The following is a 15,410-nucleotide window of genomic DNA, read 5'->3' as shown; positions in this document are numbered from 1 at the left end:
AGCGCTCTCTTCATGTTGGTTCAATCCCTTCATATTATTCTTGATCTCTCTCTCTCTCCTCTCTCTCTCTCTCTCTTTCTCTATTCCAATCTTTTTCTCCACTCCTTTCGTTGTTGTAATCCTTCCTTTAGTTCATCTTGGAGGCTCGTTAAATGCATGCGCCGTCGACTTTGGCCATAATTTGGTTGGACTTTTTCTCGTATTCTTTACAGAAGTGAAATGCTTAGTTCTAACAGAGTCGATATATAATATAACGCTGAGCTTGGGCAGTCTGAGTTGTGGCGTGATCGCTATCCCGCCTAGTCAGCATTGTGACATTGTGTGCTAAATGCAAGTCAGCAGAAACACAGAATGTTGTTGCAGTTTGCATTCTTTAGCAACTCAAGTGCCCTATTGGGGCAGCCAACCAAGTTCTGGATTTTCTTGGAACACAACTAAAACTTTAATTAAACATAAAATAGACTTCCACAAAATACACAAAAAAGGGATATTCGATCAAATAATTTTTACGAAAAATCTTTGACTATTAATACAAGTATCTCGATTTAAGGTAAATAGCTTCAATTTCAAAATTCATGTTAAATAATTCAATTCATCACTTTTGATTTTTGGCGGATCCAGTGTGCAGGGTAAGGAAAGCATTTGTATAAGGCAAGGGACTCAAATGATTTATTCCCTCCAGCATCCTCATAATCCAGTGCCTCTGCCCAAAATTTGACCGTATCATGAATATTTTCCCATTTAATCAAATCAATTCGGGATTTTATTTCATCTATATTCGATATATTAAAATACTCAAATATTTTAATAAAATCAGTTTTTAACACCTCAAAATTATCCGGCAATCTAAAATAAAAAAGGAAAAAAAATAATATACATATAGTATACTAAATCAAGAGCAGTTTATTCATACCTTTTACGAAGTTGCATTATTAATTGTTTAAAAAAATTAATTAATTTTGAAGCTCCGATGTCGACGCACAAGTCTTTCATAAACCGCACAGCTGGGGGCCCCAGCTAATGATCCATCGTCCATGTCAGAGAGAGGCTCTAAGCAAACCTAACACTAGACTACAAAAAAGCGCGTCCAAAGCCTACAGACAGATACAGGAGATCACTCCGCTCATTATCGAATGACAAGCCCAAAAGTCACAATACAAGTAGAAGCTTCCCAGAGGCTAAAGGCTCCTAAAAAACCGGACACATATTGTATATTTACTATAACAATATTAATTTCCTGGCGCTCTCTGCCTGCTGACGGTTCCTTATCAAAAAATTCTAGAACCACTTGAGAATTACAACAGTCAAATAAGTAAAATTTTCTGTTGACGTTTTTAATTTATGTAAGCAAGCCTGCAATTATGCTATACAAATTTGTAATTGGAGAACAAAATATTGCATACTTTTAAGCTGATCATACTTTTTCACTTTTCGAGCACAAAAGAAAACAAGCGTAAAGCAAAGCCAGCAAAAATAATTACGCGTATGCATACAGCGTAATAAGAACCCAAAAAGAAAGCCCCACTTATTTTAGGCCACGTTTCAATACGCTTACAAATTAACTTTGCATTAAACGGGATTAAATACGATAATACAACAAAATTGCAAATTGATCATTTTGCAACATAAAAAATTTTTTGTTTTTTTTTTCAAAATTATTTTATAGCAGACTTTATAGGAAAGCAGGTGAACCCTGATTGCAGTGAGGGTCTGTGAAATGTATACGCAAAATTGCATTTTTGGCAACAAGCTTTTAATTGCACTTTGTATGTGCTCATTACCTTAAATTGCGAATGAAATGGCCGTATAGCTGCCGTCTCACTCTCTCTCTCTCTCTCTCTCTCTTTCTCTTTCTCTTTTGCATTGGCAGCATTTTTAATGCGAAACTTGGCAGCATTTTTTGCAACATTTTGCGGGCCGGCAAAAAAGCAACAGAAATTAAAAGAAAGAAAAACGAATTTAAATGCATAAAAACCCAAAGAGAAACAATAACAAATACAAATTTAAGAAGCGGAACGAGTAGAGAAAGGGACAGAAATAGTGAAGAGGGTGAGAGGGAAGAGAAGTTGACATGTGTGTGTGTGTGTCACGTTTTGTTGTAACAGAGCGCTAAAAGTAGCAAAGCGAATGGAAAATTGGAATTGGGGAATGAAAATGATATTGCCAAAAGCGTTCCGAAAAACTTTTAACGACGAAAACAAGTTGCAAGAGTGTGTAACACATGTGAGACAGTGTGTGTGGATTTTATTTAAATGTGTAAGGACTGGCAAAATAATTAAAGTGTGAATTGAAGTTTTTTGGCGCAACGCGAAAGACAATTAGGAAATGGTCCGAAGACAGCAGAAGCGGGGCAAGTGGGGAAAGCGGGGCAATCGTAAATGAAGACAGACAAAATGGCCCACTTCCGCTTCCCGCTTATGTGGGTGTCAGTCAGATATGCGTAATTTCAATTAAATGCCAGCCAAAGGGATACCCATTTAATGCCGTTCTCCCAGCTTTTGTTGTACTCGCTTGGTTCCTTTTCTTTTTACGTTTTGTTTTATTCCGACTGCTGTTATCTTTTTTGTCTACTTTGTTGCCTGTTAATACTATTATTTTTTCATTTGCTGCAACACACGCGGATTAGTGTTGAAATGGAATCGAATTGCAATTGAAGGCGAAGGCGAAGGGGGGAGAGCTGGAATGTATTACAATGAGCAACGGAGAGTGAAAGAGAGGTAAGGGAGAAGAAGTAGAGACATGTGTGTGCATTTGCCTTTGGAGTGATTTTTAATTAAAGTGCTGCGTTAATTGCATTAATCGCAGTGTTTGCACGGACGTTAGTTCCCCTCCAAAACAAATATAGAGCGAGTGAAGCGAGCATGGAAGCGAAGCTGACCATTAAGTGTATTTTGTATAAGAAAAATACAAAAACAAAATCACTTAGCAATCGAAACACGTCGAACAACAAAATTATTATTCAATTTGTTTATTTATAAATAGTGAAATAAATACTAAATACAAGCAAGTAAGAAATCCACAGTCGAGTATGCTCGACAATTAGTGAACGGCTTCCAATTATCAATAAAACCAAAACATTGCTGTATTATTCTAAAAAAAAACACCAAATTAATATACCAAAATAATACTGAAAATATACTCATATTCTACAACATTCGACATATACCATAGGGCAGCCAGTTTTGCCTTTAAAATATCTACTTAATTAACAACGAAATGTTTAGGAATAATAATTACAGTAGTTATTATTGTATGCAGTACCAATACAACTCTGGCGTCAAAATTCCTTTTCAATTTTTTTCAATTTTCAAAGTAAATGTAAATCAAACTTGATCTGCGTGCAACAATAACAAGTGATGTCATAGAAACTTAAAGCTTTATCTATTGCAGTCTCTAAGTTCCAATGTTTTATACTGACAGAGAAACATTGCCATCTCGTCTCAGTCTTTCGTGCTGATCAATAAATGCCTCCTTCTGTCTGTTTTATACGTTTTCTGTAGTGCAATATAAAAATATACATTTATGTAGTTACTAACCTGATTTAACAGTTTTATTTACACCGCCTTCAAGTTTTATCTGCAAATAAAGAGAATGAAAATTGTATAGCATACTTTGCAGCGCATCAAATTCATGCCGAACTTTTACTTGATTCTTTATTAAAGTTACCATTTTATATTTATTGTAATTACAGCTGAGACGCAGGCTCAACGAAGAAAAAAAACAAAAGCCAGACGTCGTCCAGCAGCAAAAGTGGTCTAAATACAATTGACATTTATTGGGCAATATATATTTATAAGGCGACCGCCCAAAGGAAGTGGCTGCAGCACACAGACAACGAGCACAATCAGACAAAACGAAGCAGACGAAACAACTAAAAGATATTAAAACAACCAAAAAAAAAAAACGAAAGAAATATAAAAAATAGGTTTATATATACATAAAGTCTTCATGTCGTTATTCCCGCATAAGAGCTGGCATCAAAGCGAGTCTGAAGCAGTTACTCGCATGCAAATCTTGAGCACAACTCGAACGCAGAGAGAGAGGAAGGAGAGGAACACAATGTCGTCTCTTGGACAGCAACGGGGGCGTGGCAGCAGTAGAAATATCTGTTGGCTGGCCATGCTGTTGCTACTCATGCTAGTGCCGGGTAAGTGAATTCCTAACGTAACTCACAATACAAATCAAATCAAAAGTATGAAAAAAAAAAACAAGACAAAAACGAATAACGAAAATGGAAAATGACAAAAAAAATACAATATTGTAAGCATTCTAAAATCGTAGCTAATTCTGGCAAAGATTTGTCCAAAGTCCGGGGAATTTAATGATGCGAGCACAGCGAGCAAAAACTTTGACGAAATATTTACAAAAGTTGTAAAGCCCAAAAACAAATGACACAAAACTGACAGCCCGAAGAGCCGGCGATAATTAATTTTTAAGCTGCACAAAATGAAGCGCGGACAACTGACAGCACAACATGCAGACCGCGGAGAGGAATCAAGGGGGAAGTGGCAGGAAGGAAATGAAGGAGGAAGGGCAGGCGGTTCGGGGCATGTTAACAGTCCCAAGTGGGGGGGTCGAGAATGGGGCGGGTAAAATCAATCGTTCGTAAAATAAACAAATCTTATTTTTCCGCAAACATTATTTCTCATCAGTAGCACTGGTAGCACACTCAGTACAACAAAAGCAACAGCAATAAAAACACTATCACACAACAACAAGAACCAAACACTGCGATGACAACAAAATTTTTCATAAATGCGCGCATTCATCTGCATAAAACGATGAGGGAGGCGCCACAAGCGTTCGGGGTGGAGAGGGGGATAAATTGATGCCACGGGCTTGCATTGAAATCATTTCAGCGAGGGTGGCTTAGAATCATTTTAATTGCTACTAATTGTCAAAAAATTAATCAGTGTTGATTTCACTATTTAGTATGAAGGAGTCTACTAATTTGTTTGTAAACAAGTGCAACTGATAGAAGGAATTATAGTAATTAAATTAGAGGAGAAAATCAAGGAAATATAAAAAGGAAATATTATATGTTTATAAGCATTATATAATTATTTAATTCATTTCAAACGCTAGGAATATTTATGTTATAAATGTTAATCTATATTAAATTTAATATATCTGTTAGTTGTGGCAGAGTTTCTTTCAAGTTTTTATATACATTTTATTTTATGCATTATAAATTATCTTTCGAGAAATAAAGTAGTAATGAAGACAACGGAACATTTATTTGGGGATGAGTGAAAGTAACTTTCAAATTATTTTATAGCTTTATTATCTGTGATATTTTAGTAAAACTTTATTAGAATAAAACGAATAAATACATATTTACAATACAATACAATAAAAAGCTTAACAACGTTTAAAGCTGTTTTTGTGTTTTACACTTGCACTTGCTACAATCAGCACAACTATTCTGGCAACCCTCGCCATAATAACCAAAACAGCAGCTCATTGCTTTTCTTATAGCACTCGAATAACCAAAATGATGATGTTGCAAAAGAAACTATGATACTTAATATCCATCCACTGCCATTGCCATTTGCTTGGCCAAGTATTTTATTTTATTTTGTTGCTGCTGTTCTTGTTGTTGTTGTTGTTGTGCTCGACTTTGTTGCTGTAGATATTTTGTTTTTGGTGAACCGCTATGGAAAATGCCAAAAGGCACGCGGAAAAATAAAGACAGAGCGAGCAGAGCGTGCGAGAAGTGTAAACAGCAACAAAAGCAAAAGCTGAAGCTGAAGCAGCAACAGCAGCTGAAGCAAGCGATGAAAGCAATTGCTGCCTAGAGAATATTTCATAATTTTTTGCGTGATAAAGTCGCATTTGTTGGGATTAAATGAGATTTTCTTGCAATTACCCAATGCTCGCGCTATTGGAGGGGTAACTTTTTTCCCCCATCTTCATTTAGCTCGTTCCACTTCTCAACATTTTCTATAGATACAAGTGTATTGATGTCGACTCGCAGATAGATTTGGGCTTTGGCAGCTGGCAATCGATAGTTTCTAATTCAGGCTAAACACAAACAAGAATGAGCCCCAATTCAGTCAGTTCAAACAAAGGGTTACGAGTTCAACAATTTCGGCTTCTTTTGTCAGTTTTTATCGCAGTGCCTCACTGAACTGCTTTCAACGGGCAACATGCAACAAGCAGCAGCAACAGCAGCAGCAGCAGCAGCAGTCGGCAAAAACAATGCTTAAAATTGGCTCCAGCTCGCACATTGCACATACGCACTGTTGTGCAGAGCTTTGTTTAGCCAGCACCTAAGACTATGCCTCAGCCAGCTTTCCCCTTTGGAATCTCTTCTACTGCTCAGCACTTACACGTCACCAACTCTGCCTCACTTTGCATATCACACGAACTTGCACTTTGCAGCTGCACTTTTTTCGTGTCCTTCTCTCTGGCAATTCCCCTGCAGGAAGAGCGACAGAGATAGAGAGGAAGTTGGCTCTGCCTCTCTTGTCTAGCTAGACATTTGCCGTTTACTGTTTTGACATTCCAACTTGGCGTAGCTGACGAGCACTTGCACTTTTCCCCCACACCACTCTCCACCCCACCTCTGGTGTTCTGACAAGTCATTCTCCATTGTCGGCATGTGTGTGCGGCTGATGTCAGAGCCTTGTCTCGTTACCCAGCCCCAAATGGAGCTACCAACATTTCAATGAGCGCATCTCTTGAAAGCCCAAAACACCTACATGCGAGTCGAGGTAGTCAGCTTGAACTGCATTGCGAATGAGTTTAACAAGGCAGAAGCTAAGACAAATGGAAACGAGGCAATCTTTCCACATACTACATCCATATAACTTGGGCTTCTTATGAAGCACTTGTTGTTTGGGATTTCTCAAGGCGCTACTAACTATTTTAAATATTTAATGCAATACTTACTTTTCTATTGTTTCCATTTAATATCAAATGCTTATTTGATAAGATGATGCAAATAAAATAAATGTTATTAAGAGAAATGTTTAAGATTTCCATAAACTGCTTCAAATATTTATTGCAATACTTATTTTTCCTTTTTGTCTTTTTAATATGATATACTGATCAGAAATACGTTTTTACTAAGCAATTACTTATGCATAATGTATAATTCATTCACGCTGAAATATAAACTTTATCTATCTATTCAATCTATAGATTATTTAAAAAGCGAATGTGGAGAAATATGTGTGATTTATGAAAATGTTTTACAACATTTGTTTTTTCCTAATTCAATTAATCATTTCAGCAAACTAACGAAAATGTGGTTTAATGCACTGTTTAATTACCAAAATTTAATTTACTTTTATTGATGGTCATTTTAAATATGTATGCTAATTTATGAAACCATTTAAATATATATACATATATGCATAATAAATGCAAAAATTTGACAAATATAAATTCATAAATTTTGAAATAAACAATGCTATAAACCATTTCCACTTTGTTCACTCACAACCCATTTAATTATCGCAAAATTCGAAATTATTATGATATTGTGAACTTTTCTATAATCCTATAATTTGAATGTATCAGTTTTAAGAAGCCTAACGATGACAGTTCGCGTTAAGCTGAGCTCCACTTAAAATACTATTTGAATGGGAATCAAGGTAAAAAATGCTTGTGAAATTCGCATTAAATTTGCACAGAAAAAAAGGATAAATTTGAAAATACGAAATGAAAAGAAGTTTTCTCGTGGTGTGGGCTTATAAAATATATCATAATGAAAGAGCAAAAACAAGTGAAAAAGTGGCTTAAAATCATCTCAAATCCCACAGTCACTCCCATTTATTGTTGTCTATTTTTTTTTTTCGTTTGTTCCCTCGATGTTGTTGGTTTTAATGACAACAACAACAAACAGGAACAAGATGGTCAACGTACTCGCTGCACTTGTTATTTTTGTTGTTGTTATTGTTTGGCATGTTCTTGTTTTATTTCTTGTTTTTTGAGTTTTATTTTTTCTGTTTTTTTTGTAGTTTGGTTATGAAATATGAGTCAAGTTTTCAATGCATGCCGGATGCATTCATTACCGTTGACGACGACTGAGTGCGTTGTATGCCTGAGAGGGATAGCAAGAGAGCGAGAAAGAGAGAGAGATGCGCAGTTGAGAGCATGCAACGAACTCCCTTCACACACACACACACACACACTCATGTTTGCCATTATGCAACTGTGTGTGTCCCTGTCTGCTCTCCAACTCAGTTTTTGGGTATTATTTCTTGCGTTTTTTTACATTTATGACAAATGCACTACACACACAAACACTCACTCACACACACACACACACACCTACGTACATGTAAACTTTATGATCTCATGCATATGTATTCGTTAATAAAAAGCCAGCACTCAGATACAAACACACATACATGAATAATATACATAAACATTACAACTGGGCAGAAAACTTCATTGCATGCCACCAAATGGCTTTATAAGTCCACAACTCAAAGCGATATGAATAAAATGCTGTTAAAACTTGTTAAACAAAAGATCCAGCTGCCTAATTCAAATAGCACAACTTTTGCACAACCAACACTTAAAGTGCACTCTCTACTTTTAACAACTACTTAGAAAGAAGTAAATGTAATTTAGTTATAAACAAAACTTACCCAAAATACTCGAGAACAATTTCCATAAATTTAGCAATAATTCAAAAATATATTTTTCTTTCCCCAATCATTGATTAGGTAGCAATATAATACTCTTCCCTCACTTTGCTGAAGGAAAACTTTTGGTAGACCATAATTTCTTAATCTACATCAAATGTTGACAGTTTTATTAAAAAAAGCAAAAAAAGAAAATGAACAGAACAGCGAAACTTCTCAACTGACATGCCAAATGTGAACAAATGAACAGGAAACGGAAGTTGTATGACAAAAGCTAGAAAATGAAGAAAGCGAAAAACAAATTTGAAAAAGAAACCAGCAGCGAAAAATGCTGTGAAAGTATTGGTATTGAGCGTCTAAAAGGATACGCTGTAAATTGCAATTTAGAGGTGAAAGAATTTATAGAAGTTAGCTATAATAATAAAATAAATTGAGCTGAATTTGAAGAGCTTAAAATATAATTTGAATTTGAAAATTAAAATTATTTTTCACAAAGGATCAGTAATAATTTTAATCAGAAAACTTTTAGGATGCATAAGTAATGACATGATACCATTTCATTCAATTAGTATAAAAAGAGCTAATAAATACCAACTTTTATTCAAATATGGGCACACTTTTCAACACAACAATCAGATATGGCAATCTCGGAATTATGCATATAATTTATAAATTCCTATTCCAAAAGTAATATATTTATGCGAGATTTTTAAGCTTTAAGAAGCATCAACTCGCTTCAGTTGCTTTACAGGGTATGAAAATACAACCCGAAAAATGTGTAAATTTGTTCGCGTTTGCTCAGTTCAGTTCAGTTGAGGGCAAGTGCCAAATGTCACTTGGGTTTCTGTATGTCGGCAAGAACCCGACAAAATACCCCCAACAACAAGAAAAACAACAAGAGCAACTACAAAAAAAAAAGAAAAAAAGATGAAGTAACTGAAGACGAAAAGAAAATATTCCTGGAATATGTTTCAAGTTGCCAGCGGTCGCTGTTTGTATTGATGTTTGTTGGAGTAGAAATGAGAAAAGTTTTTCGGCCAGCGAAAAAAGCTGTATTTCTTGGGGTCAGCAGAACGACTCACAACAACAGGAGCGGGGAGAGCACCAAGGTTTCAGAGTGATGGCGCTTATTTTATATATTAGTGTCGAGGAGGGAGCACAAAATTTAGTTTAGTAATCAAGGCAAGCGTTTCTGCCGGGGCAAAACGGCGAGACGACGAGAGAAGGCTGTGCGACCAAAAATTCGTCGAATTTGTTTGTTTTCCGTGCGCACGCATAAAACACATCATAAGCGGGGGAGGCAAGAGGGAAGACAAACGATGGCAGTGAGAAAACGAAACTAATGTAATGGAAATTTGAAATTATTGAAAATAAATGAAAACAAATAAATATTCTCTGAGCATTTTTTTACGGTACAGCAAAGCCTGCTCACATTCACATCCACTTCCACATCCTCATCCGCATTGAGGGTGATGAAGCGAAGCGTTGGCATTTACCACTTAAGGGGGATTGTGTTTTCTTTTTCGTATACTTAAGTAACGCCAAGAAAGAATGCTATTTTTAGTTGCAAATTATGGTTGAATAAGTATTGGAGACAAAATAAAGTTTTGCTTAAGTTGTAGCAAATCTTTTACTGTGTAAAAGTTAAAATGAAATCAACAAAAGTTCTATTGATTTAGTATTTTAATATACTAAGAAATACTATTACCTACTTTTATTATACTATTACCTATAAACTTATAACTTATGAGACTAATACCACAACTAACAAGTTTTTGAAATATATTCAACCATAACTGTAATGGCTCAGTATTTTTTAATACTAAAATATTAATTTAACAAGTATACAAATAACTCCTACAATTAATATTATAACTAATGAAAATAGCACGTGTTTTAGCAAATTTTTTACTGCTTAAAAATTTTTGTAAAAATTAAATCAACGAATGATTGATGCAGTATTTTTAAATACTAAAATACCTATTTAACATCAACTACACATATAACTTATACAATTAGTACCACAACAAATGACTATTGCCTTCTCTTCTCTTGGAAGTGTATTCACACTTCGACGTGTTAGCTGCTGTTCTTATGCTAGCATGTTTATATGGATAACGCGGTCTCAGTCTCGCTTAATGGCGTGTAAGTGTACAAATTGCCTAGATTAGTGCCTAAATTAAAAGTGAAATTGAAATAAATTAAATATTTGAACACCCTCAGCTCTCCAGAGGCAATCTGAGACGCTGCTTAGGCTATTTACAGGCTTTGCCTGTGTTTTCATTACATTTTTGTATTTTTTGAAAATTTATATGCATTGTTTTTTGGGGTGTTGTTTCTTGCCTTAGCAGTCTTAGCAGCAACAGAAGCAGCAGCATTAGAAGCACAGGAAGTGGCAGACAAGTGTTTATTATTGGCATGGAAAATCAATTAGCTCAAAGTGCAAGTGGTGAGGGTATTTAAGTAGCTAATTAAATGCTCAAACATTTTTCAGCATACCCCTAAGAAATATGCACATCATTTGCAATATATTTATATTGCGAGGGAGTTTTTCATTGGCAATTATGTGAAATTCTTTTGTGTTATCAAATAGATTTATTTTTAATTACATCGTGGAATTATTTGAGAAACTATAAATTTGCTCAATTTAGAATTATGCTGCTTTCTCTTTATTTATTGCCTAAATCAAAGGCAGTAAAATAATAGCAGCATAACTTTTATGTTAATCAACTGATTCTGTTTAAATTTTCAGAGCATTGTAAGCTTAGTAGAAACTTTACAAGTGAAAACTCTAGGCAAAAGTTTATTACATATTTGCATTATAATGGAAGTCATGTAAAATGTTTTCTAGTTACACTTGCTCCAATTTTGAAATTCTCTTTGAAGCCTTATAACTCTCAATATGCTTGAGCTTGCATTAACCAATTTCACATCAGATTAAATATCCCTCTCAAGTTTCATCGTGCAATATCTGAAAGTGCAACGCGATTCTGACCAGAAACCACAACTCCAAGCACATTGGATATGGTAACACACCTGTCCTTGCAGTCCTTGCAGTCCTTGCTGTCAGAGGAGTCCTTCGCTCTATCCTGCTGTCTTTGCTGCTGTCGCCGCCATTGGCGTCCGGGATAAATGTTTATGTTATGACATCTTTAAATTTTAAGGTGCATTAGTGTAAAGTGATTTTTTCGCCAAAAGATGTAAAAGGATGACGCTGAAAAATGTGCAAGATGAGTGCAAAAATGCTCTTAACACTTTCATTTTTTGGTCTGCTCTGTGGTGTCTATGACTGAGTGTGTGTGTATGTATGTGTGGCAGTGTATGTGTGTGTGTACATGGATTAACAACCAACATTAAAAGAGAAATTTCACAAAAAGAAAGCATTAAGTTATAGCTCAAAAGGAATTACACAAGTGATAGTTCATTGAGCAATGCAAAGTCTGAAAAATCTACTAAAACTAGTATATCAAAAAGTTTAACAAATATTTTTAAAAGTTGAAAATAAAGAATAAGTTGGAACACCGAAAATAAGTAAGTGAAAAATAAATATTTAAAATATATTCGAACTTTCGTAAGATAAGAATGAGAATAAATTCAAATACCAAAAAAGAAAAAATAAATCGGAGTTAACAATATATAAAAATATATACAAATAACTATTTGATATATATTTGTATTTAAAATTCTTTTTTATTTCCATAAATCAGTGAAAATGATGAAAGGATTAGACATCGATTTATTCTTCGTTCTATAAATTTATATTCAATATATAAAAGAAAGCTTTATTAGCTTACCAAATTTTGTAAAAATATGGGCTCACTTTTCAATAAAACAATTACTTGAGACAATCTACGAAATATGTACATATTTTAATTATTATTTACAATATTATAAAAAAATTAATACATTTATGCACGAACTTGAAGCTTTATTTATTCATAGTTCTATAAAATCATACTCAATTGGGAGACTTTTATAATATAATAATATTGAAATATAAAATGTAAGCATAGAAACATAACAGTATGAGAGTTAGGTAAATTAGAAATTCTTAGATTGAATTTTTCTATTTAGTTTTTTTGCGTAATATAACAACACTTTTGACAACTTTGCACAGTGGTTCCGCCCACAGGCCAAAAATAAAAAAAGTCATAACAACAAAAATTTACGAAAAGTAAACAAATCGTTACTAAAATGTCCAAGCTTCTTCATTGCAAACTAGATTTTTCTGGAAATCCAACGGGACATTCTAAAAATAGAATGCAAAGTGTGAACACGTCTTCAATTTTGCTGCTGCAACTGCGTTTAGTGGGCTTTTTGTCAAAACAAAAGTGAAGTTCAAAGTGGTCGGACGTTCGCAAAAATTCACCAAATTGAAATATTTAAAAATGGTATTAAAGTTGAAGATATTTACTTTAACAAGATCTTTTACTGAAATTAATTTGAATTATTAATTATTTGTTATTGTTTAATTTTAATTAATACTAATTTTCAGTGAATTGTGATCGTCATTATCTCTGTTTAAGTAGATTTTTAGGTATGTTGCCCCCCGATTCCCCCATTATGAGTGATATCAGTGCATTTGCCAATGTTTTCAGGTAATAAAAATGTTAAGTTCAGCTGCAGATTTTGGCAGATGTGTATATACTCATTAATAAACTCAAGCTATCTTACTGTTTTCAAGGTCAAATTTGCGACGCAATCTGCTGCTCCTTATTTGCCTTTGTGATGTTTTTTTGTGTTTGTGGACAATTTTACATATTCTTTTTTTCGCTTATTTTTATATTATCATTTTTTATTGGCGCTTCTTATAACTACGAGCTTTTACGCATGTACATCTTTGATCTTTGGTGCACAGAAGAGGGCACGAATGCAGAAAAAACTCGAAAAGTAATTAGTTTAGTAGAAGAAAGCAGAAAGGTAATTTAAATAGTCTTATACATATCTTGGATGCTAATAATAAAATTTTAGCACTGTAACTCTACCGGAAGTATTTTGGCGCACTATCGGCATATAAGCCATACTAAGGTTGTATGGGAGCTATAGGATATAGTATTCCGATCTAGACAATTTTTTTACTATATATACAAAATAATTTTATAGAATTTTGGGCAAAATTTCGTAGCAATATAACAACTAGAAGTATTTTTGGCCGCAACTCCCATACTGGCGGAACCACTGTGCTTTGTCGCCTGTGTCTGGCACTCGTAGTAGCTGCATCAGGTGCCTGGCTTTCTTGAGGTCCTTTTGTAAGCTGATGTGTCGTTGCATGTGTGTGCTTATACGAAATTTAGCACAACATTCTCATCGCTTCATCTTTCGAATGCTGCCTTTCGCACTCCCCGTCTCTGCACTCCGCTCCATACTTGCCACACACATGTTGCATTAACGCACGTTTGCTTTCGCTCTCCCGCGGGCGCAGTTCCGCCGCAAAATGCAATTTATACATTTCCGTTAAGCAACTGTTAGTTATATACATTTTTCACACTCGCAATTTTGCAAGCGTCTTTTGTTTTGGCAAACAGGTTTTTGCTTTTAGTGGCATGCAACAACAATTGACACATTCAGTAGCTAATTGCCGGAAATACCAAAAAAAGGCAAGGAAAAACATAATGAGAGCGACGGAGAGCGAGAGGGTAGGAACAACAAATCACGTTGTTAATTTATGGGCCGCGACTTTTGGCACGCGCCGAAAGAAAAATATTTAATTTTCCAAATCAATAAACACGCTGATTGCATTTAGGGGCGACAATTGGCAGATGCCACGCGAGGCAATAAATCTGCTAAGAAAATGCGAAGACAGACAGACGGACACGCTTCTAAGATACCCTAAAAGCAGTGACAAAAATATTCTGAACAAAAGTATAAAAAAATTCATTGGCAATTTAATTCACAGGAAATGTGGTAAGAATAAATTTAAGAAATGTATTGTAGTTGGCATGTTTCTAATGTCTGATTTCAACATTTAAAATTAAACTATAGTTGCATATTTGATTAAAAAACTAGTAAAAATATTTATATTTATTGTTTTGGAAGAAATTTGAAAAATGTAATTAAAATAGTGTCGGACTTTTACTTTGGAATTTTATATTTCTACTTCAATTGCATATTTTAATTAAAATTTAAATTTGAATTCCTTCTTGGTAATAGTTAAAACAGACTTTATATATGTTATTATTTTATTTAATTTTAATGATACAACTTCATTAAAATCTGAAATAACTTATTAACAGTTCACTGCAATTTAAACATTTGTATATTAGCTAAAGCTAATATTGATTTAAAGATAAGTACGTAAATCAATTAATATTTTATAATTGTTATATAATTCATTAATTAGTTGCGGCTATATTAGTTCAAGTTGTGGTGAATAAATCAGTATTTCAATAACCAGAATCTTGTACATTTAACAACTTAGTAGAGATAATCTATACAGTCTGATCTTACAGGGTATCACAGAATATTGTTGTTGTTGGCATATATTTTTCTTTTTCCCAAGTGCTTCGTTCATTACATTTTTGAGTTCAATTCGCATTCAAGCTAAAATGCTAGTTATTGACCGCAGCAGCAAACACACAACAACAATAAAAAGGGAGCTGCGAAAACAACAATAACAAGAAGAAAAACATGAGCGTCGAAGAAAAGTCAACTGTCAATGTCAACTCGCATGACCATGAAGCAAGCGAAAAATAATTGAATTCCCCAAACGCCAAAGTGGAATTTTAATTTGCACCCACTCCTTAACACAGCCTCTTGCCCTTCCCCTTCACCTTCCCCTCCTTCTAGCTTCCTCTCTGCCCTGTCCAACAT

The 15,410-nt window shown here is 34.4% G+C and overlaps 1 protein-coding gene across 1 annotated transcript in view; it reads left to right on the top strand.

Annotated features, from left to right (window-relative positions):
- LOC117564485 (uncharacterized) overlaps positions 1-15,410 on the top strand; it is a 64,294-nt gene that overhangs the window by 17,672 nt on the left and 31,212 nt on the right. Inside the window, exon 2 of the mRNA XM_034243290.2 lies at positions 3,692-4,147. Within this exon, the coding sequence (XP_034099181.2) occupies positions 3,949-4,147 (199 nt within the window). The 5' untranslated portion in view covers positions 3,692-3,948. The remainder of the gene's footprint in view (positions 1-3,691; positions 4,148-15,410) is intronic.

This window comes from Drosophila albomicans, chromosome 2L (genome assembly GCF_009650485.2).
Source record: "Drosophila albomicans strain 15112-1751.03 chromosome 2L, ASM965048v2, whole genome shotgun sequence".
NCBI classification, from domain to species: Eukaryota; Metazoa; Arthropoda; class Insecta; order Diptera; family Drosophilidae; genus Drosophila; species Drosophila albomicans.
Note: the sequence above shows the minus strand (reverse complement) of the source record. Positions and strands in the feature narration are given on the sequence as shown.